The 21,706-nt window shown below is 45.8% G+C and overlaps 1 protein-coding gene across 1 annotated transcript in view; it reads left to right on the top strand.

Annotated features, from left to right (window-relative positions):
- Window positions 1–20,792, top strand: part of KCNH3 (potassium voltage-gated channel subfamily H member 3) — a 118,523-nt gene extending 97,731 nt beyond the window's left edge. Inside the window, exons 15-16 of the mRNA XM_033937814.1 lie at window positions 5,263–5,339; window positions 19,008–20,792. Coding sequence (XP_033793705.1) covers window positions 5,263–5,339; window positions 19,008–19,619 — 689 coding nt within the window. The 3' untranslated portion in view covers window positions 19,620–20,792. The remainder of the gene's footprint in view (window positions 1–5,262; window positions 5,340–19,007) is intronic.
- Window positions 20,793–21,706: the final 914 nt, after the last annotated feature.

Raw genomic sequence — 21,706 nt, 5'->3', positions numbered from 1 at the left:
ACCTCCCCTCCGATGCCAGCCTGCCTGCCATTGAAACCCCTCCACCCCCCCTTCGATGTCAGCCTGCCTGCCTCCCATTCCCCTTCCATTGAACCCCCCCTGATGCCAGCCTGCCTGCCTGCCTCCCATCCCCCTTCCACTGAACCCACCCCCACCCCACCCCCGATGCCAGTCTGCCTGCCTGCCTCCCATCCCCCTGAGCAGCATGTTTCCATGGAAACCCCCCCGATGCCATCCTGCCTGCCTGCCTTCCATTGAACCCCTCCATCCCACCTCCGATACCAGCCTATCTGCCTCCCATCCCCCTTCCATCAGGGACGCGGCAGAGGAAATTAGGCCTAGTTCCTGCTTTCATTGGATGGAATCCTGTCGGCTCTTTCTGTACGCTGTAAGGAGGCCTCCAATACTTTTCTACATGCCTTCTGGTATTGTCCTCCCATAACAGGCTTTTGGAAGGAGATTCTTACCTATTTGGGAGATGTTTTACGACAATCACTTACCCTTCAACTTGGTGGGATCTTGCTCGGGCAAGTGTCTGCTTTGCAGGTTCGAGGGCAGGGAGCTCACTGCTGGGTCCTGAAAGCTTGTCTCGTGGGCAAGAAATGTATTCTTCAATTTTGGGCTCAGGTGGAAACCCCCACTTTTTAGCAATGGAGAAATCGCTTACATGCACTGCTGCTGTTGCAATTTCGTGCTTTGAATTTTACCTTTAAATGATCTAATTATTTTTACTCTGGGGTCTGTATATTCATCGGCTGCCCCCACGTGTGGGCAGTTATTTTCTCAATAAACTTGGAACGTAGGACACGTATCCCGCTCCGAAGGTATTTTGTCCTCATTTACCTGGGACCTTATCATTGGGTTGGCTGCGAGGGTGGAGGGTTGGGTGGGAGGGGGTAAACAAAGGAGGGGGGGTTGAGAGGTTTCCGGGGGGGGGAGTTGGCTGTTTTTGAACTTCAATTTTTGTGTTTGGGGGAGGGGTTTGGATTCCATGGGGTGGGAGATTAATGTTACCTTTGTTATTGTAAAATATTGTAAAATATGATGATACAACTATGTTTATTTTATTTTCTGTTCTGCTGACCTCCTATTTGCTGCTTATGATATGATCTTGCTGTGTGTTTGTGAGTGTTATGGTTTATCATCAATAAAAATTATTCATCAATAATAATAAAACCCTAGCCGTGCATGCGCACTCTGAACTGCGTGCTTCCATGATCTGCGTGCGTGTAAGGATCGGCCAGGTAACAGCTGCAACTCCCCTTCCCCCCTGCCGCTGACCCTAGGCACACCATTAACACGCCGTGAATCCCCCCTCCCCCCACCCTAGGCACACCACTAACACGCCACGACTCCCCCCTCCCCCCCGCCGACCCTACCCGGCACAACAGAAACCCCCGTTGACCCTCCCAGCCGACCCTTCCACCGCTAGACGGCTGAAAAACCTGGCAGCTCCAGCAGCGTCCCAGGCACACTAAACACGCTGCTTCGGGTCTTCTACTGGCTTAATTTCCTCTGCCGCGGCCTATATATGGGAAAATATGGTACTTGCAGGTGCTAGGATCAATGGTAGTGACCAAGAATGTGGTTCCTGGGTAAGGGCGCACATGTGTCCTCTCCAAAATACGCTTTCTCTAATGCTCTCTCTCTCGATGGTGCCTGCAGAGAGATGCGCTGCAGAAGCAGCGCCCTTGGACATCTGGTGGTTGAAGCCTCAGTCTCTAGCCAGAAGAGTTCCCCTGCATCTCGGCATGGGTGATCCTGATGACAGATGCCAACCTATACGACTGGGTGCACACTGCAAAAGGCATCCAGTTTAGGGACGCAGGTCCCCTTCTCAGAGGAAGTGGTCGATCAATTGCTTAAAGCTTGAAGCCATTCATCTGGTGCTTCAGGCATACAGGAGCGCACTGCAGAGCAAAGCACTAAGAGTTTTCTTGGACAACACAACAGCGGTAGCTTATGTCAATCACCAGGAGTTCTCTTCTGCGCTTGGAAGCCCAGATGCTGTTTTGATGGATGGAAACCCATCTCATGGTGCTCTCTTCAGCACATGTGGCAGCAGTGGACAACATGCAAGCGGATTTCCTCAGCTGCAAGACTCTGGATCCCAGGGAGTGGGCACAGTCTCAAGCAGCCTTCACCTGCATTGTGAGTTGGTAGAGGAACCCGATTTTAGATCCGATAGCATCAGCAGCCAACAAGAAGGCAGTTTGGTTCTTCAGTCAAAGATATGAACCAGGAAGTGAAGGCTTGGATGCCCTGGTGCAACCTTGGCCAAAGGCAGGACTTCTCTACGTCTTCCCTCTGTGGCCCATGAAAAGCAGACTTCTGCACAGGATCATGATACACCCAGGCCTGGTGATTCTAGTAGCATCAGACTGGCTGAGGTACCCATGGTATGCATATCTGGTCCATCTGCAAAGGGACCAGGGTCTCAGACTTCCATACCATCTGAAACTGCTTACACAAGATCCAAATACCTTGTAGAATCCAGAACGCTTTGGTTTTATGACATGGTTTTTGAGTGCACAGCACTAGCACATAAAAGGCTATTCAGATGGAGTGATGACCACCCTTCTAAGATGTAGGAAGAAAGCTACTATAGCCACAAATGTGAAAGCCTGGAAGTGTTTCCAAGCCTGATGTGCACAGACAAGTGAAGATCTGAGCTCAGTTCCAATATCTGTGGTGCTTGCCTTCCTGCAGGAAGGACTAGAAAAAGGCCTAGCAGCTGGCTCCCTGAAAGTTCAGTTAGCGAGGTTAATAAGAGCACCATAGCCACACACCCAGATGTGGACAGGTTTTTGAAGGGCGCTTTGTGCCTACGTACTCCGGTACAATGGCGTTTTCCAGCACTGAGTCTTAATCTGGTTCTACCGACATTAGCTAGAGTACCTTATGAATCTCCAGAATAAGCTTATAGTCAAAATGGTGTTTTTGGTGGTAATCACTTCAGCTCGACAGGTGTCGGAATCACAGGTATTTTCACACAGAGATCCCATCTTCAGAATTTCAGATTCAGGCATAGTACTGTGTACAGTAGCCATCTTTCTTTTCAAAAGTAGTCTCCAACTTTCATATCAATTAGAAAGTGTGGTTGCCTGCCTTCACTCCCTCAGGATTGAGGAAGAATGATAAAAGTGCTGAAATTGTTGGATATGCGCAGAGTGTTACTACGGTATTTGGAGGTTATGAACAAATTTCAACTGGCAGATCATCTCTTTATACTGATGGGTGCTGCTTGTAAAAATCAACCAGCCTCAAAACCAACTATTTCAAGATGGATTCGTATGGCCATTTCTTCAGCCTATATCAGAAGTGGAAATCACCTATATCCATAAAGGTGCACTCCACTAGAAGCGTAGCTTCCTCGTGGGAGGAATCTTCAGTGGTGTCCCCAGAAGAAATATGTCGAGCAGCCACATGGCCCTCTCTCCATTCATTCACAAAGTTTTACAGGGTGGACATAGCAGCCAAAACAGACTCTGCATTTGGATCATCCATTCTGTCAGAAGGGCTCATCTGTCCTGCCTTAAACGCAGGGGACTGTTTTGATATGTTCCACAGGTTCAGAAATAATGTGTCTGCCTTGGTAATCTTTTTTCTAGTATACACATTATTCCTAAAGTCCTTCATGTCAGTTGTTCATTTGTCTACTTACTGCCTCAAATGTGCCGGGGAATCCAGACATCTTGTTTCTTTCCTTTACCCAGGATTGACAAGAATAGAGGACGCAACTGCCGCTTCAAAGGTATCTGATGAATCTCCTACACTCTTAGTGCAGTTTGCACTTCAGTAGGTGACTTGTTTGTTTTTACCTTGTTATGCATTGTAAATGGTGTAAGTTTTGTTTCATCCATTACATGTAAATGATATGAGCAGAATAGACATGTTTCTTGGGGAGAGCCCCCATACCCCTCCCTTTTCTGCTTCCTCTTTAGGGCTGACCATCTGCTTTGGTACAAACTGAGGAATTGGAAGGCAGCCCAGAGGGATGGGAGGTGGAGCAAAAGAATGCTAATGAGGCTCTCTACAAGAATTCTTGTGGAAATAGATTGACTACCTGCAGATTCAGGAATAATAATGTGTCTGTCAGTCTACTAGAAAGATTACCGAGGTAAGAATCTAATCTTTCCTTTCTGCTAATCTATGTAGAAATAAGTGTCTGCACATACTATCCAGTTGCCTATTTATACTGTGTATGTTGACTTGTAACCTGTTCTGGGCTCTTTTGGGAGGATGGGGGGGGGAAAGGAAGACACTAAATAAATAAATATTAATTGTTGATATCCTGAAAACCTAAACTAAAGTCCAGTAGGTTGGGGTGCCTCCAGGACAAGGTTTGGGAATCAATGTTCATATCTATTCAAGGTAATGTCAGTCAGATCCTTCCAAATTAGGTTTGTTCCAGGAGATAACATACGTATAGTGAAAATTTTAAGTAACTTTGAAATTGGATTGGTGGGACCCTCTAAAATAGAAAAAAGAGAGCAAGGGTGGTTAAGAGAAATGTGGCAGTGAATTATCTGATTTTTTTAAACCTTTTATTTGGCATTGTTGCTCAGAAGTAACGTGTTTCCTATGGCTCTTATGGGAGATCTACATCTCCATATGCCTGTTACTTGGCACTGCTGCTCTCATTCAACATCAAGTTACATTAAGCAGCCATTTCACCATCTGCCAAGTAAAGGGTTAATAAAAAGTTTTGATTGATTGAGACTGTGAATTTCAAAATGGCAGGGTGGGAGATGCAGTATAAGATAGTTATGATGTTGAATGGATGTATATCTTTGACTGGATTTAAATTTGTAATAAATTTGAAGCCGTATTAGGCTTTTTATAATCGCTGGCTGTGGCAGTATTAGCTCATAGGAATTCTATGAGCATCAGAGCTAATACCACTACGGCTGGCAATAAAAAAAGCCTAATGCGACTTTGTAAAAGGAAGGAGGGGGGTTATGTCATTTTAAGTATTGGTAACTGTTGGAAAAGGTATAAATACTATTTCAATTACATTTAAATAACATGGGCTAGTGATCCTCTTCTAAAATGAGATTTGCTAGACCTGGAACTTCAGATAATATTTTTAGTAAAGATTAGGAGCTTCAGACAAATAAGAATGGGCACTTTATAAACCCTTGCTAGTTCTTTCAGTATTTCTGAGTTTAATAGGATAAATATGTTGAGGAGGAAGGGAAGACACCAAGGAGGGATGTTATAATTTGTGGTTAAATCATCATACATTTTTGTTATCTCAAGAAACAGGTTTACTCACTATTCAGCCTGGAGCAGAAGATCAAAGGACTACAGAGAACATTGACAAACTGAGTCAAGCGGTAAGAATTAAAGTTAGGGGGAGCCATGGCTAGTAGAAAAGCATACTCACTCACCTGTAGAAGGTGTTCTCCGAGGACAGCAGGCAGATATTCTCAGCTATGGATGTCATCGTCCACGGAGCCCAGCCCGGACACGTACTAAAGAGTTCTGTTTCTTTAAATCTTTAGCACTGTCCAAACCTCATGTGTGCATGTGCCTTCCTGCCCAATGTTGGCACGCATGAACCCCGGTTCCATTCAAAAACTAAAAAGCCAGCTAGGAGAGGTGGGTGGGTTGTGAGAATATCTGCCTGTTGTCTTTGGAGAACACCTGCTGAGTAACTATGCTTTCTCTGAAGACAAGTAGACAGTATATTCTCACATATGGAAATTCCAAGCTGCCAGGCTTATGCCTCTAGGAAGGGGGTTAAATATAACTGTCATGAGGCTGGTGAAATGCCTGAGGATGGAGGGTAGATGGCTTTTATTGAGAGAATAATTTTTTGAGAACTTCCTGACCAAATTGACTGTCTCTTCTGGAATGTTGATTTAAGCAGTAATAGGAAGTAAATGTGTAAACTGAGGACCAGGTGGTTGCTTTACACATGTCCTCAGTGGAATTAGAGTGAGTGACAGAAGCGGCCATAGCTCATACTTTATATGCAGTGACCTGACTCTCGAGCATCAGCCCAGCCTGAGAATAGGTAAAGGATATACAGTCTGATAGCCAGCATGATCAAGTCTGCTTAGCAACTGGAACTCAAAGACTGTTAGGATCAAAAGAGATAAACAATTGAGTTGTAGTCTTGTATGGTTCAGTGTGATCTATTTAGTAGGCAGAGCTCTTTTATAGTCAAGGGTATGGAGAGTTGACTCACCAGGATGAGCAGGTGGCTTTGGAAAGAAAACAGGAAAAACAATGGACTGGTTGAGATGAAAAGCAGAGATCACCTTTGGTAGAAACTAATGCTTGTAGTTTGCTGATTCTAAAAGCAGAGGTAAGAGCAATCAGGAATATGACTTTCCAGGTGAGATACGTCAGTGAAATGGAGAAGAATTCTTCGAAAGGAGGCTTCATTAACTGGGAAAGAACCACATTCAAGTCCCAAACAACCGGTGGAGGATTTAGTAGAGGCTTGGAATGGTAAAGTCCTTTCATGAATCCTGATACCGGTGGATGGACAGAAATGGGTTTATAGTCATAAGAACATAAGAATTGCCGCTGCTGGGTCAGACCAGTGGTCCATCGTGCCCAGCAGTCTGCTCATGCAGCAGCCCTTAGGTCAAAGATCAGTGCCTATTAAAGTTTAGCCTTACCTGTGTATGTTCTGTTCCAGTAGGAACTTATCAAACCTCGTCTTGAATCCCTGAAGGGTGCTTTCCCTTATAACAGCCTCCAGAAGAGCATTCCAGGTTTCTACCACTCTGGATGAAGAAAAACTTCCTTACGTTTGTACAGAATCTTTTCCCTTCTAACTTCAGCGAGTGCCAGTGGGTTTTATGAATCTCTGACCGCTAGGCACTGTAGAAAGCTCCAGATAATTGAAGTCATAAATCCTCTCTCTGCTAGTGTATCCTGGAGCATGCCCAATAGATTCCAGTCAGTCTTCAAGCAGCCAGGAACATCTATACAAAACAATAAACAAGAGAGAAAGGGAAACGGAGAACTTCCCACCAAACAAATAAATTCTGCTCATATGAACATATGCAAAACAGTAACAATGAAAACTGTAAAACAGGTTATGAAACATTAGAACCTGAACTATAAAACTGTGCTAAATGGAGGCACAACCTGCAATGTCAGAAGGAGGCTAACCCAGGGATTCTCCCCCCCCCCCCCCAAATATAGTACTACATCTAGTTAGATGGTACTCTTATAAAGGCTGGTCTGAAACATAAATCCAACTTACCAGTACTTCAAGGCAGGTGATCAGTGAATCAGACATATATAGGGTGGGTTCCCAGAATAAAGTGTTGATTTACAAGAAAGAAGATTAGCAGAGGTAAGAACTAATCTTTCATTCTTATGCAATCCCACTTTATTCTGGGACCAGTGGAACGTAACAGAGCAGTCCCCGCAAATTCAGGGTGGGACTGATAAGCTCTCTACCAACACTGAAGCACCAAAAGCGGCATCCTGCTGAAGAAAGTAGTCGCGAGTAACCCGCCGAAACGGGGAGAGAAAATATAGTGGTTGCAGCGAGGATGGGGATAAGGTTCTTCTCCTCTGATGCAACTTCCTGTTTCCGGTTGTATCAGAGGAGATAATTCAACAGTTCAAGCAGGCACACGTGGCTTATTTAAAGTGTGCCACTGGGAGAAGAATTAAAGTCAGCACCTAAGGTGAGGTGGAGGGAGGGAGATGGCGGGATGCGGCGATCAGATGGGAGGGGGCTTCTGGACTATGCGATCTGTGATCACGCATGTTCCCTCATATTAGGAAGGAGGGAGTGAAAGGGGAAGAGATGCTGGGCCAAGAGGATGAAGAGGGAGAGAAATAAACCCACAGCAGGAAAGAAAGGGGAGGACAGGCAGGTGAGCCAGTTTCTGGAAGCAGGGGGGGAGAAAGAGGGAAAGAAGCTAGATGGGGTTGCAGAGAAGAGACACATTAGTGTGGAAGAGGAAGAGAGGGGAAATCTGGACAAAGGAAGGTTACAGAAACAGGGGAAATTATGTGCATGGGGGCATAGGGACAGAGACATAAAGGGGACATACATGAGGATGGTATATGGACATGGGGGGTAATGCCAGATACATAGGAGATATATTAGAAATGGGGAAAATAGGAACACAGAAGCAAGATGATTTGTACAGATGGGATCAGATGGTTTGTGGGGACGGGATGGGGACTGAGATCGCAAACTCTAGCAGCTTGCACAAATTCCATTGTAACGTGCCACAAAGGTAAGCGGGAGGGAGATGGTCGGACCATGTGAAGGGTGCTGAAGGGCAGTAGAAAGGAACCGACACTGAAGGGGGTGGCAAGAGGGAAGGGTGGAGGTGGAAAGGAATGGAACAGATGCTGAAGGGAAATGAGGAAGACAAGAGTGGGGAGAAGACGCTGAAGGGAAATGGGGAACAGAGAGTGGGGAGAAGACCCTGGAAGGTAAGAAGACATAGATGCCAGACTATGGGGGGAGTGGAAGAAAGAAGATGGGTGCCAGACCAATTGGGAGTGGGGGGGTGTGAAGAGAGAGGTACAGTAACAGAGCAAATGGAAGACGTAGAGAGAAGACAGACAGTGGATGGAAGGAATTGAATGAGAAGATGAGGAGAGCAGAAACCAGACAACAAAGGTAGAAAAAAAAATTATATTTATTTTCTTTCTTTTTTTTTGGCTTTAGTATAAATTAGTATATTAGTTGTGTTGATAAAAATTTACAAATAAAGCTCTGCCAGGTGAACATCTCTTTCTCTAGTTCAGCAGCCAGAACTTTGATTTATAAGGAAGGAATAAGCTAAATATTGCAGTACTGAGGCTTGTATGGATGCTGCAGGGACAGTAGTCACGGGGACGGGGTGGAGACAGTGGTCGCAGGGACAGGGCGGGGACAGGGATGGGGCAGGGGCAGAGACAGTGGTCACGGGGACGGGGCTGTGACAGGGACAAATTTTTTCCCTGTGTCATTCTCTACTGCCAGGCCTTCGGGGTCTGATTGGCCAGAATGTCTCTGATGACTGTCCGAATCTTCTCTTGACGGGAAATGGAAGGAACACTTTGTTCTATCCCATGTGAAAGCAAACCCCCAAGTATTCCAAATCCTGGGTGGGCTTCAAGTGACTCCACCGAAGGTTGATCACCGAGCCCAGATGCTGCAGCAAGTGGACCACCTGCTGAACTGACAACTGGATATGAACAAACCGGTGCAGATTTACTTAGTGTCCAAAACCTCAAACACCCAAGACACTACTTGAATGTATTTCGTGTCCTTACTGGGGGTGAAGTGTTCATCATTGGTCTTGTTTCAAAATTATTATTTAGTGCAAGCAAAAACAAATTTTACAACTATGGTGCAATAATTGATATTAAGAAGAGCACTTAACTTGTGGCCCGGCAGCTACCCAGTTGTTTCACTGGCAAGTTTCCTCATTTATGTCACGAAGGCTCTTCTCATATCACTCAGATTAAGATCAATTTGTCTGTTTATTAGTTGAACAAACTGTTTTTCCTTTGACAGGACCACCTGCAGAACTGCCTGGATCCCATCAGCCAGAGAGGGAGCTCTGAACAGCAAATCATCCAGATACGTATGGACTAGGACACCCAGATAGCAAAGATGCACTGCCACTACTACTGTCACCTTGGTGAAGGTCCTGGGAGCCGTCACCAAACCGAAGGAAAGTCACAAACTGAAAGTGCTGCTCCAGGAAAAATGGGGATATGCAGATATGCCTCCGTGAGATCCATGGAGGCTGGAAACTCCCTCGGCGTCAGTGAATCAATGATGAAACCATGCGTCTTCATGCGGAAGTGGGGCACCTTGAGTGCCGTATTAACTGCTTTGAGATCTAGGCTCGGTCTCCAAACTTTGGAGTCTTTCATTGGAATGAAGCATATCGAGTATCCCCCAAAGCCCAAGTCGCCCTCTGGCACAGGCTCAATGGCCACAAGATCCAAACATTTGCGGACCGCAGCCTGCACCCGAAGCGCCACCGCAGGGCGGCCTGCAGGGGAAACTAGAAAGTACACGGAGAGGACGGAGAAACTCCTATGTGAGCCCGTCATGCAACACCTCCAAGACCCAGCAGCCAGATGTGACAGTCTCCTATTCCAACAAGAAAGCAGACAGTCGCTCCCTGATGCACGGAAGAGGGGCCTAAGGCCTGGCGCCAGAACTGTCTCTTAGGGGGGGGCTGCTGGACATTAGTTTGAGGACTGCTGACGTCCAGACCCCCCCGAAACGGGGCCTGGAATCACAGATTTCCTCTGCCCTAAGGAGGGAGGACAGTCACACTGGTGAGGACGTCCAGATTAAAATTAGAATGCCACAAACCCCTGGTGGGACGTGATCTGTTCCCAGGCAAAGCTTTCGGTTTGCAGTCTTGTACACTTGCCATGAGGTCATCCAGATGCTGGCCGAACTGAACCTGTCCCTAAAAGGGAAACTTGTTCAAGGTGGCCTCAGAGGAGGAGTCCCCAGAGCACTGCCTGATCCTCGGCATCTTCCGGGAAGACAATGAAGAAATGCCCAGCTCTGCAAAAACTTTCAGAATGTCAATTACGGCATCAGCCATACAATCTACCCCAGAGATGAGAAAATCCAAATCACGTAGCGCCACAATGACAGGACATGGTGAAGTGTGGAGAGGCACGTCCATGCAACGAAGGACGAGGCTGGCGCTGCCTTGACCCCGGCCGCAGCCGAATCAAAAAAGGTTTGGTGACCTGAGTTAAAGCTGAATCCACCTTCAAAGAAGCAAAGCACTTGGTAAAACCGCCCGCCATGGGACAAATCCTTGCTATGGCCCAAGCGCAAAACAGGGGACCCTCCGGCTTACCCCAAATCTCTGACAGGATATAAACAGCATTGGGGTTATCAAGGAAAGGAGGCAGTTAGCGGCCTCTTGATCACTCATGAGGGAATATTCCTGCTGCACAGGCTGAGTCGATTGCAGTGTCCATTCCTGTAGAGCTTCTGTAATAAGGTCCTCCAAACAAGCAGGTTTTAGGAACCTGCATGCTGTGAGATTGTCAGTCAGGTCTAAAGACCCACACGGAGCCTGATCACGGAGCTCCGCCAAACACTCCACATCAGTGGCTGCCGCCGAACATCCGTACAAAAACAGAGGGATTGCGAGATTTCCAAATGCCATCGCGGGCATTGCCCTTTTACGTTCTGGAATTCCTGCTGGGGAACCAAGCAAAAGACTCAGGTTGAGTGATGGCAATGTCCCCACGGACGGCCTAGATTTCAGTGGGATGATCACAAGCATGGACTTCTGTAAAAAGTATGCCTGAGAGAGCCTAAGCACAATTCCTGGGGAAAAAGAGGACTCCTTCGGCAAAAGACTTAGAGTACCTGGAGGACTTATAAGGTTTTTCTCCAGAACCGCACTTATGTTTCACCGAAACGCTACAGTGCTCACCTGAGTGCCCTCAAATGCGATTTTTGTGGAAATTGGGGAAGAAGGCTCAAGGAGGATCTACCCTGAGGCGAAACTTAACTATGAAGTTTGGAGCAAAAATGAAGCTCCTAACTATCAAAAATATGGATTTATTCAAATCAGGAAAATCCAAGATGGCCACCGGGTGCCAATTTTGCAATAAAATCATCTGATAAAGGAAAAGGAATCCCCAGAAAATGGCAATTTGGGGATTTTAGAGGTGGGGTGGGGGGTAGGGCATGCAGGGAAACCACTCAAAAATCCCTTTTTTAAGACTTCCAAAAATCACCAAAACAGGCTGTCACACTGTTACTCACTGTTCCATTGTCCTGAATGAGAGAGAATACAGGCAATGCTGGGAAAGCATGTAGGGAGATCCAAAGCCTCAGGAAGCTGTAAAACTGGATTTCAAGTCTTCTGACTGCCCCACTGGCCCGACCATAACAACCAGTGACATCCACCACCCTCTGATATGTTGCACAACCACCTGGCGGAGGCATGCAATCTGGCTCCGATCCTGGTCGCGCCTCCATGGAACCGCTTGGCCTGCACTACACCCACTAGAAGACAAACCAGGGGTGAGCTAGCTCCAGATCCCGAAGCCTAGATCTGTCCAGCAGGCTGTCTAGGGGGCTTAATGCCTTGCAGAAGCAGACGTTCTCCAACCATCTGCGATCTCCTGCCGCAAGAATGTCCCCGCAGGGAACCTCCACAGCACAAGGGCAGACCTACAAGAGAAATAACAAAACATTACTGAAACTATCAAAAGAAAACATGATTAGAAAAAAATAAGCTTCTACAGGCTTAGCATGTAGAAAGTAAGACTGGAATCTCTACTGGGCATGCTCCAGGATGCACTAGCAGAGGAAGGAGTTATGACTTCAATTACACTGTGCAACAGAGGTTTTGGGGCATGAATTGTAGTGGGTGTTCTATGGTGATATGGGGTTGCTGAATTCAAAACTGACCTTAATTTTTCAGTATAACACTCTGATTGTTGGCAAAAGAGCACTATAATGCAAAAATATTGTGCTTTATATAATCAAATTATTAAGGCTGAGGAGGTAGAACTGAAATATGCAGTTCTTTGTATGCCTATTGCATCATCAGCAATTTTTAAGCTTCATCAGCACAGTTGAGATTAAATCGTCGATTTTGTATCAGGGTTTTGCTTCTTAGTTATCAACTTGTTGCTTTTGAAACGTTTTTGTTGTTTTGTTAGTATAATGTCAAGAAAGTGTGCGAACCACCCTGACGTCTTCTGTTTACGTGTGTGATGAGTATGCAGTTAAGTCTCAGAAGAGAAATATGATTCCACTCATAAGGAAAGCCTATGAACTCTATTTTGGCTGCATAATTGGAGATCAGGCTAAGGTTTGGGCACCTCACGTGTGTTGTAAATTAGAGAATGACCTCATTGTTATACTATTTTAATAGTAATGACATTGTTGTACTACATTTACATGTCTTAACAAAACACCCAATAAGGGGACATGTCAAATATCTGAGTAAAGAAAATCCCCGATCTGCATTAGTACTCTGGGAACTCGCCCACAAAAGAGAATTAATTACTCCAATAAATTTTTAAGTGAATGAGTACCCTCAAGTGTGTTCAAACGAGTTAAGAAATCTGTGGACAAAGTCTGTGCTCAGAGGCTCATACATTGAAAAACCCAAGGCTTTAGTGCAGTCCTTGGTTACACACCGTCATAGGAGTACGTGTGTGTGTTTTTGTGAAATAACATAAAAGTGAACTAATAAAGCAATATTTTGATGTGCCCAGTGTACTGGCGCTTGAAAGAGGGCTGCACTAATCACAGTACTTATCTTGGGAAAGTCCGTTTTCTTTCATCTGCAGATGGCATTCCGGAAACCCATGCAATAGCAGGCACTTTTTGACTGTGCCATTTAATTTTCAATTGTTTAACTGCTCCACTTCAACAGAGTTCAGTTTCAGGATGGTCTCCCCTTCGTCAGGAACCGTTCTAACTTCTTAGCCAATCATTTAGTGAGAACACAATATCCTGCTCAGCCTGCTCGTCACCAAGAGATAGGGGGTCACAACTCCTGTAGACAATAGACAATATTCTGTATGTACTACCTGAGTCGTAATTCACCGGTTCATCCAAATAATGGTAAAACATACAGATCGTACCACTAGACAACATGCAGATCAACATGGGTGGTATACGCCATCTTGTGACCTGATATATGTCGGGCGCACAATGAGACAAGTAAAAATCAGACTACATTTCTCCCTCTGTATTTGCGGTTTCAGCAATCGCAGTTTCGATTATTCATGGTTTTTAGCTTGCTGGCTCCTCCCCCCCTCCCCCAATTACATCAGCTTCCATAGAGAAATCGCTGATTCCAAGCGTTTACAGAGAAATTGCTGATTCCCAGCACTTTCTTCACCGTGTTTTGCCTCTCCTTCAGGAACAGGCCAGGTCTCCCACCATGTTATGCGCGGTTTCATCGTATTCACGATGGTTTTTAATAGGAAACAGCGAATAACATATGAAAAAGTTATTCACAGTTTTTCTGTATTCGCAGGTGTTAATCCCCTAGCGAATACAGAGGGAGAAGTGTACTGGAACATAACAGTAGACTACATACTGCAGTAGCTACAGCGCCTATGGTCCCCCACTGCATTGAAAAGGGTCATACTTTTGATGACCTGAGGTGGCTAGTCACTGAGCAGATTCCGAACTCCTATGAGGGAGATAGAAAGGCCCAAATACAGCTGAGGGAACAATATTGGATCTTTAAACTTAATATAGTTATACCTAACGGCCTTAATGAATGCATTGAATCAGTGGTGTACCTAGGATATGTGGCACCCAGAGCCCATCATTTTTTGACACCCCCCCACCCCCCATATAAAAAAATATTTTTTGTAATAACCATGAAATGGAATAAATGGTCAGAATAGAAACAGGCAGTGAAAATTTTCATTTATTGAACCTCATATATGTAACCATTATTCCAAACATAACATAACATAACATAAATTATGTCTGAATTATCATGACATCAGAAGTACATATGGAGTAGTTGCAGGTGATGCTTGGGACAGTTCTGATTGTATTAGTTCGGTTATATGTATTTTTTGAATAGAAGGGTTTTTATTTCTTTTTTGAAGGTTTTGTAGTCTATGGTCAAGGTCAATTGGGGGTCGAGTGTTGCAGCTCGAATGGCTAGGAGGTTGTCGAACAGTTTTTTTCTTTTGACGTTTTTGGTTGGAGGGTGTGTGAATGGTGCGTGAGTTCTCCTATGTCTGGTTGAGGTGGATTGAATTGTTTAGCTGAAGAAATTAGTTACCCCCCATTCCACACACATTAATTCTCTTCCATTTTTGTTCCCATTATAAAAAAAACACTGATAAGTTCCCAGAAAAAAATACATTAAAATAAGAAGTGAAAACAAAGGCCCCTATAGATGAGAACATAACATAAGAATAGCCTAACTGGGTCAGACCAATGGGCCATCATGCCCAGAATCCCATTCTCATGGTAGCCAATCCAGGTCACTAGTACCTGGTCAAAACCCAAAGAGTAGCAACATTCCATGCTACCGATCCAGGGCAAGCAGACACTTCCCCCATGTCTTAATAACAGACAATGGACTTTTCCTCCAATAATTTGTCCAAATCTTTCTTAAAACCAGCTACGCTATCTGCTTTTACCATAACTTCTGGCCACTTCATTTTTAAGCTTAGATCTTTCCTTCCAAACAGAGACCTTGCTAGATGTCAAATACAGCACAAGGTAACTTCACACGGACTTAGCTGTGCAGGAAATGTGAATCTCCTCATACACCCACCATATAGTGCAAAAATGTACAAAGGTCTGTTTTTTTCTTTCGATCACTACATAGCCTAATGCCACACAAGCAACGCTGTTACAAACATATTCTGAAGGTCAATGCTAAGGTTAACAAAGTTTCCTTCCTTGGACCACAAGGAGATACTGACAAACCACTGGAAGAGATCCCAAAAGAACTACCCAGGCACAACATCCAAAGACCCACTCAGTGTGTGAACCAGTTGAGTGGAGTGGACTAACTAGGGGTGGAAATGGGCCCGGAGTTTGCTCAGCAGAATTTCCCAGACCACCTCTTCCTCTCAACACATTGACACGCTGCCACCAGCACCACCACTAGGAACACCTCACTGGGTAGGCCAGCAATGTTTATAAACTTTATAAAACACATTATTATATTTTCTTATAAAGAGCATATTTTAACTGAACTCTCTAACATCCTCAGCCTTGCCATTCACAAAAATAGAAGGAAGAAAAATTCCCATTTCCTGCTGTCTCATGTCCCCGGCCTATATAATATTTTTCTTCTGCAGCCCCTTTAAAAGTCTCACCAAATCCTCGTTTCACTTGCATTATAAAGTACTGAGGATGCCATCTCTCCCCAATCCCAGGTCCTAAAGTCTAAGACAGTAGCGCAAACTAGTACTGCCCGATTCAGGAAAAAAAAATTTGACTCAGCCTATTGAATTGGTTTTTCAATTTGATTTTCCTGCCCAATTGGGTGTTTTTTTTCAAACATCCTGGTGGGTTTATTTTATAGCTTTTTCACCCCCTTTAGCTTCTCCTAACCACACTGGCACTGTGGTGCAAATAAAATAAAGAAACAAAAAGGACTTTTCCTCTCTCTGTTAAATCCTAGCTCACGTTTGCGGTCTAACACCAGCTCTGGCAGGATACACATTTCAAATCTGACATATTGTAATCACAAAACAGAAAATAAAATTAATTTTTCTACCTTTTGTTGTTTGGTTATTTTTCAAATCTTGTTGGTCCGAGGCTCTGGTTGTCTTCTGATAACTTGTTTGCCAGGGTCTCCTTCTTTCTCCGTGCTAACCATCCATCTGCCATCTCTGTCCTCCTCTTCCCTCCCCAGGAGGTCTGGTATCTTTCTTTTTTTTTTTGTCTCCCTCCACAGATCCATCTTTTCTTAACTACCCTTTCATCCGCCATCTCTCCCTCCTTCCCCACCACCCCAGGGTCCACCATCTCTCCCTTTCTTTTCCCAACTACCCTCCTATCCAGTATCTCTATCCCCCCCTCCATACCATCCCTTGTGTCCAACTTCTCTCCCTTTCTGTTCCTTCCCTCCCTAAATCCCATGGTCCATCATCTCTCTCCCTCTCCTCTATTTTCAGACCCATTATTTCTTCCCCCCAAAGTCCGGCATATGCACATCTCATTGAACCCCCCCTTCCCTCCATGTACTTCTACACCAAGGCCCCCCTCCCCTGAAGGCCTGTCCCCCCCTGAAGACCTGCACCCCCCCCGAAGGCCTGCCTGCCTGTCCCCCCCCCTTAAAGGCCTGCCTGCCTGTCCCCCTTGAAGGCCTGTCCCCCCCTTGAAGGCATGTCCCCCGAAAGCCTGTCTCCCCATGAAGACTTGTCCCCTCCTTGAAGGCCTGCCTGCCTGACCTCCCTTGAAGGCTTGTCCCCCCCCCTTAAAGGCCTGTCCCTCCCTTGAAGGCTTGCCTGCCTGTCCTCCTTCGAGGCATGTCCCCCCGAAAGCCTGTCTCCCCCCATGAAGGCTTGTCCCCCCCTGGAGGCCTGTCTCCCCCATGAAGGCCTGCTGCCCCACCCTGAAGGACCACTCGCCCCCCCACCCCAAAGGACTGCTTATTCCCCTGGCCTCCACGCACCATTTACCGTAGCGAAGCAGCCTGCAGCAAGATCGCGATGCCAGCGATCTTGCACTGCTTCGTGCTGTTTCCTTCGCCGCAGTCCTGCCCCCTTCTCTGACGTTAGAGGAGGGGCGGGACCGCGGCAGAGGAAACAGCACCGAAGCAGCACAAGATTGCTGGCATCACGATCTTGCTGCAGGCTGCTTCGCTACGGTAAATGGTGTGGGGAGGCCAGGGAGAGGAAATCCAGACGCCAGACGGGAGAACCGGACGCCAATGACTTCAGGCCGGGAGCACCCCTTCAGGGCTTGCACCTGGGGCGGACTGCCCCCCACCCCCTTGGTACGCCACTGCATTGAATGAAATACCATAATTTAGCTTTTTGCTCTTTTTGGTTTATGCTGAAGAGCACTTGTAAAGGATCTATAAAATTATCCTTTAGCCTCTGTTTGCTGTAGTGTGAGGTTCTTTTTGTTGAAGCCTTTTATTGAGCTCCCAATATTTTTGGATCTGTTAATTGAGATTACAGTGGGGCTCCTTTTCTCTTTTTTTTTTATGGAGCGTTGAAACCTTTTTCATGTCTTACCATTGTGTAAGCTTTATTATGTGAACAAGAAAGTTTGTTGAAAGTGACATCACAGGAGCATATTTAGAGTGGGTGACGACTTCCTCTCCTTTCAGCCTGCACTGCACCATTGATTTGAGTGGTAATTTCAGAAGTGGACTTTATACTGAGATTTTGGCTCCAGATAAGCATCTCTACAGTTCCTAACCAAGGGGAGACCATCCCGAAACTGAGCTCTGTTGAACCACAGTAGTGACAATTGAAAATTCATGGCACAGTCAAAAAGTGCCTGCTATTGCATAGATTTCCGGGATGCCATCTGAAGATGAAAGAAAACGGACTTTCCCAAAACAAGTACTGCGATTAGTGCAGCCTTTTTCAAGCACTAGTACACTGGGCACTTCAAAGTATTGCCGCTCCGTGTGACCCTGGGCAAGTCACTTAATCCCCTCATTGCCCCAGGTATACTAGATAGAGTTTGAGCCCACCGGGACAGATAGGGAAATATGATAAAGTACCTGAATGTAAACCACTTAGGATATAAGTGGAATATAAATAAATAAAAATTCACTGTTATTTTACAAAAACACACGTGTACTCATATGATGGTGTGTAACCAAGGACTGCCATAAAGCCTTGGGTTTTTCAGTGTATGAGCTTCTGAGCATGGACTCCATAGTTCTCTTAGTTCGTTTGAACACACTGAGGGTACACATTCACATAAAAATTTATTGGAGTAATTGATTCTCTTTTGTGGGTGAGTTCCCAGAGTACTAATGCAGATCATGTCAGAGATTTTCTCTGCTCAGGTACATTTACATGGCTGAGTTCCTGCAGTCTCTGAGAATTCACAGCAACCATTCAGCTAGGGGCTCTACATGGGGCAGGAGCTCAGGAAGATTACTCCTGCCCCAGTTCACCACTGGACCACCAGGGAATTGAAAGGTGCGTGGGGGAGGCGGAAGGTAAAAGTTGTCACGGTCGGTTGGGATAGGAGGCAGAAGGCATCCTTCTTGTCCCAGCCCACTGTTGGACCACCAGGTCTTATGGCAGGCCCACTGGAGGCCTACACAGGTCCAGGAGGAGGATGGATGGGCGCTGACCTGAATATAAGCAAAGACCTCTATTTTTTTTGGCCCCAAAATCTCAGCTTATATTCAAGTATATATAGTACTAGCCCTTTGGAAAACTTTGGTTTTTAAATTGAGAGGAGGGATGCTGGTCTCCATTGTGTCATGCTCAAAACCTAGCTAAAAGTTAAAAAAAAATCTTATCAGATAGCCTAAAATGCATATAAATTTTGCATGAGCAAAATAAATGAACCTTTTCCTGCTGACTTGCCTCCATTCTCTCCTTTCCAGGTATCTGAACTCTCAGAACAGGTACTCCAGATGCGGGAAGGCCTTCAGACGCTCAGGCAAGCTGTGCAGTTGTTTCTGGTCTCTCGCAGTGCTACCTCCTACCTCCACAGTGGGACAGAGTGTCCTTATCCTGCCAGCCGAGGCTCTAGCTCTGCACCTCCCCTCTTGCAGCCTTTGCGGGTAGACACAGGACTCCAGGCCTTTTACCTGCATAGCTCTCCCAGTCCCTGCCTCACAACGTGCAACAGGAACAGAGGTGAAAGCCACCAAACACCACCTCCTTGGTTTTGGGTTCCCCCTGCTTCCCAAAGTTCCCCATGGCCTCACTATAAAGTCTTCTGGAGCTCCTCTGCAGGGACTGATGCAGAGGTAAGCTTAAGCAGTCCAGTACTTCCAGAGCCAAACTCATCAGCCCAGGGAACCCACACCAGTGACCTGAGTTTCAAGCCACCAACTGATAGATCAAAAACAGACCACGAGGTTCCAAGCAGCCCAAATCCATGGGACTCTCCTGGACTAGAGATGGCAGCTTTGATCCAGCAAGACAGTGTAGCAGAAGAATCCACCCCATGCACAATAGCGTGGTCTTGTGAGGAAAGTACAGGTGTCTGAGGAGATAGAAGAAACCATATAGTGATGACTTCCACAAGGGTGTCATCGCATTCCTCAATTGAAAGGCAAAGGGCTCTTCAGATGAAGATAGATGTGAGAATCCCACGGAAGGAGGCTAGATCCTGCAGTACTGCCTATACAGGCAAGGACTAGCAAGAAAACCTACAAAGCATAGCATAGCATAACCTGCACCCACCGCTGCTGGGGTGGGGGGGTGAAAAGTACCTCAGAAGAAGCAACAATATTATGAACCAATTAATATTTCATTCAGCTTAAGCAATGGGCTAAAGTTGCTTTCCTACAGATACATCTAAAACAAAAAAAACAGGGAACAGAATTCACCAGCAGCTAGACTGATCCCGATGTGTGCTGGCCCTGGTTATGCCTATGTGGAATTTACTCAGATTCTATTGTGAGCCCTGGTTCAAAATTTTACTTTTTTGGCTACCCTTTGCTGTTGCCTGAAGTGCCAAGGAAGCTATAGTGATGGGCTGAAGCCTCACAACCGTGCAAGGTGGTGGTTCCATTTTACCATGATTTATGCTCAAACCCAAAAAAAGGACACAGTGTGGTCCCCAGCAATCCAGTCTATGCACATCCCCTGCAGCTGTACAGTACTTGTAGGGGGAGGTAACAATTCTGTACTGTGTGACAGGGAAAACAGGGCTCTGCCAAATCAGCCTCAAGCCTCTTACCAGAACAGCCACAATGCACTGAACATACCCTAACAGCAGCCCTGTGCAAATCACAGGATCAGAAGCACAAATAAGAAATGTGGAGGGGGGGACGCAACCGGCTCTGTCTCCAGTCTCAGAACGTACAGCCACAGGCAGCTACAAATGCATCCCTCTCCCATGGAATAGACTCTTACCGAGCATGATAAACGGAGAGCTGCCAGTAGCACAGGACAAATGGACAAAGCCCAAGCAGTACCACAGAACACTGGCTACCATCTATGCATGCAGGTTTTACTGTGTGTTACTAACAGAACCTCCACCCTTTGTGTGTGGAGTACAGATGATGCCTGTATTAGGCTAACAAATGTTTATGTAAATACACAATCTTTCCCTTTTCAGCTATGTTGGGTTTCTTACAGCAAATGTAACTTCTGGTAGACTACAACAGTCTTCCCCTTTCTACTTTTGAAATCTGCCAGAGTTATATTTGGGTATTAAGGGGAAACAATACTTTGTACAAAAAAAATAAAATTGTTTCTATGTTTTGAATTTGTCAATAGATTGAAAATAGTTTTGTTTCCCACTTTAAAACACAGTCTGGAAGAAAGGGAGGGGGAGGGTAGTGGCATAAATTCCACCCACATAACTCCCACAGTGCAGGGGGAAGGAGAGAAGCAGTCAAGAAGGAGCCGCTGTAATGCAACACTTTAGTGGAGGAGGCAGAGCACAGTAAACATACTTTTCAAGGCATTGCTGTACTGCCTCCCTTTGACTTCCATCAAAGCCCTGGCAGCCAGAGAAACAGGTCAATACTTCATCTCAAGCTGCCAGGCAGAAATCTCTTGCCAGGATAGACCAACCTGACTGTTGGAATCAAGGTGCTCATATGCTTTCCCATTGCTAGGGAAAGGCAGTATGCTGTCATTCAAGGTGACAGCATGGCAACTTTTTGAATAGAAAAAGAGATTAGGTTCTAGCCTTGATAATGGTATGCTGAACCTTAGGGTACTCTCTCCATTCTCGGAAGCATACTGCAGAGAGATGTCAATTACAGCTTTTGAAACCTATTCCTTCTCCCAGGAGTCTGCTGCCCCCTTCAAGTCGTTCCAAAGCATGCAAGAGCTCTAGAGTAAAAGACAGAAGGTGGGACATGGGGAACTCACCAAAAAGCAATGTTACTTACCGTAACAGTTGTTATCCAGGGACAGCAGGCAGCTATTCTCACTAGTGGGTGATGTCATCCAACAGAGCCCCGATACGGACGCCTCACAAGCATGTCTTGCTTGAAGAAACTCAGAAGTTTCGAGATGCCCGCACCGCGCATGTGCCAGTGCCTTCCCGCCCGATGGTCCGGGCGTGTCTCCTCAGTTCAGGTAGCTAGCAGAGAAGCCAACCCAGGGGAGGTGGGGG

Source organism: Geotrypetes seraphini, chromosome 3, assembly GCF_902459505.1.
Source record: "Geotrypetes seraphini chromosome 3, aGeoSer1.1, whole genome shotgun sequence".
In the NCBI taxonomy this organism is placed as follows: Eukaryota; Metazoa; Chordata; class Amphibia; order Gymnophiona; family Dermophiidae; genus Geotrypetes; species Geotrypetes seraphini.
This window is presented reverse-complemented; position numbering and strand designations above follow the sequence as displayed.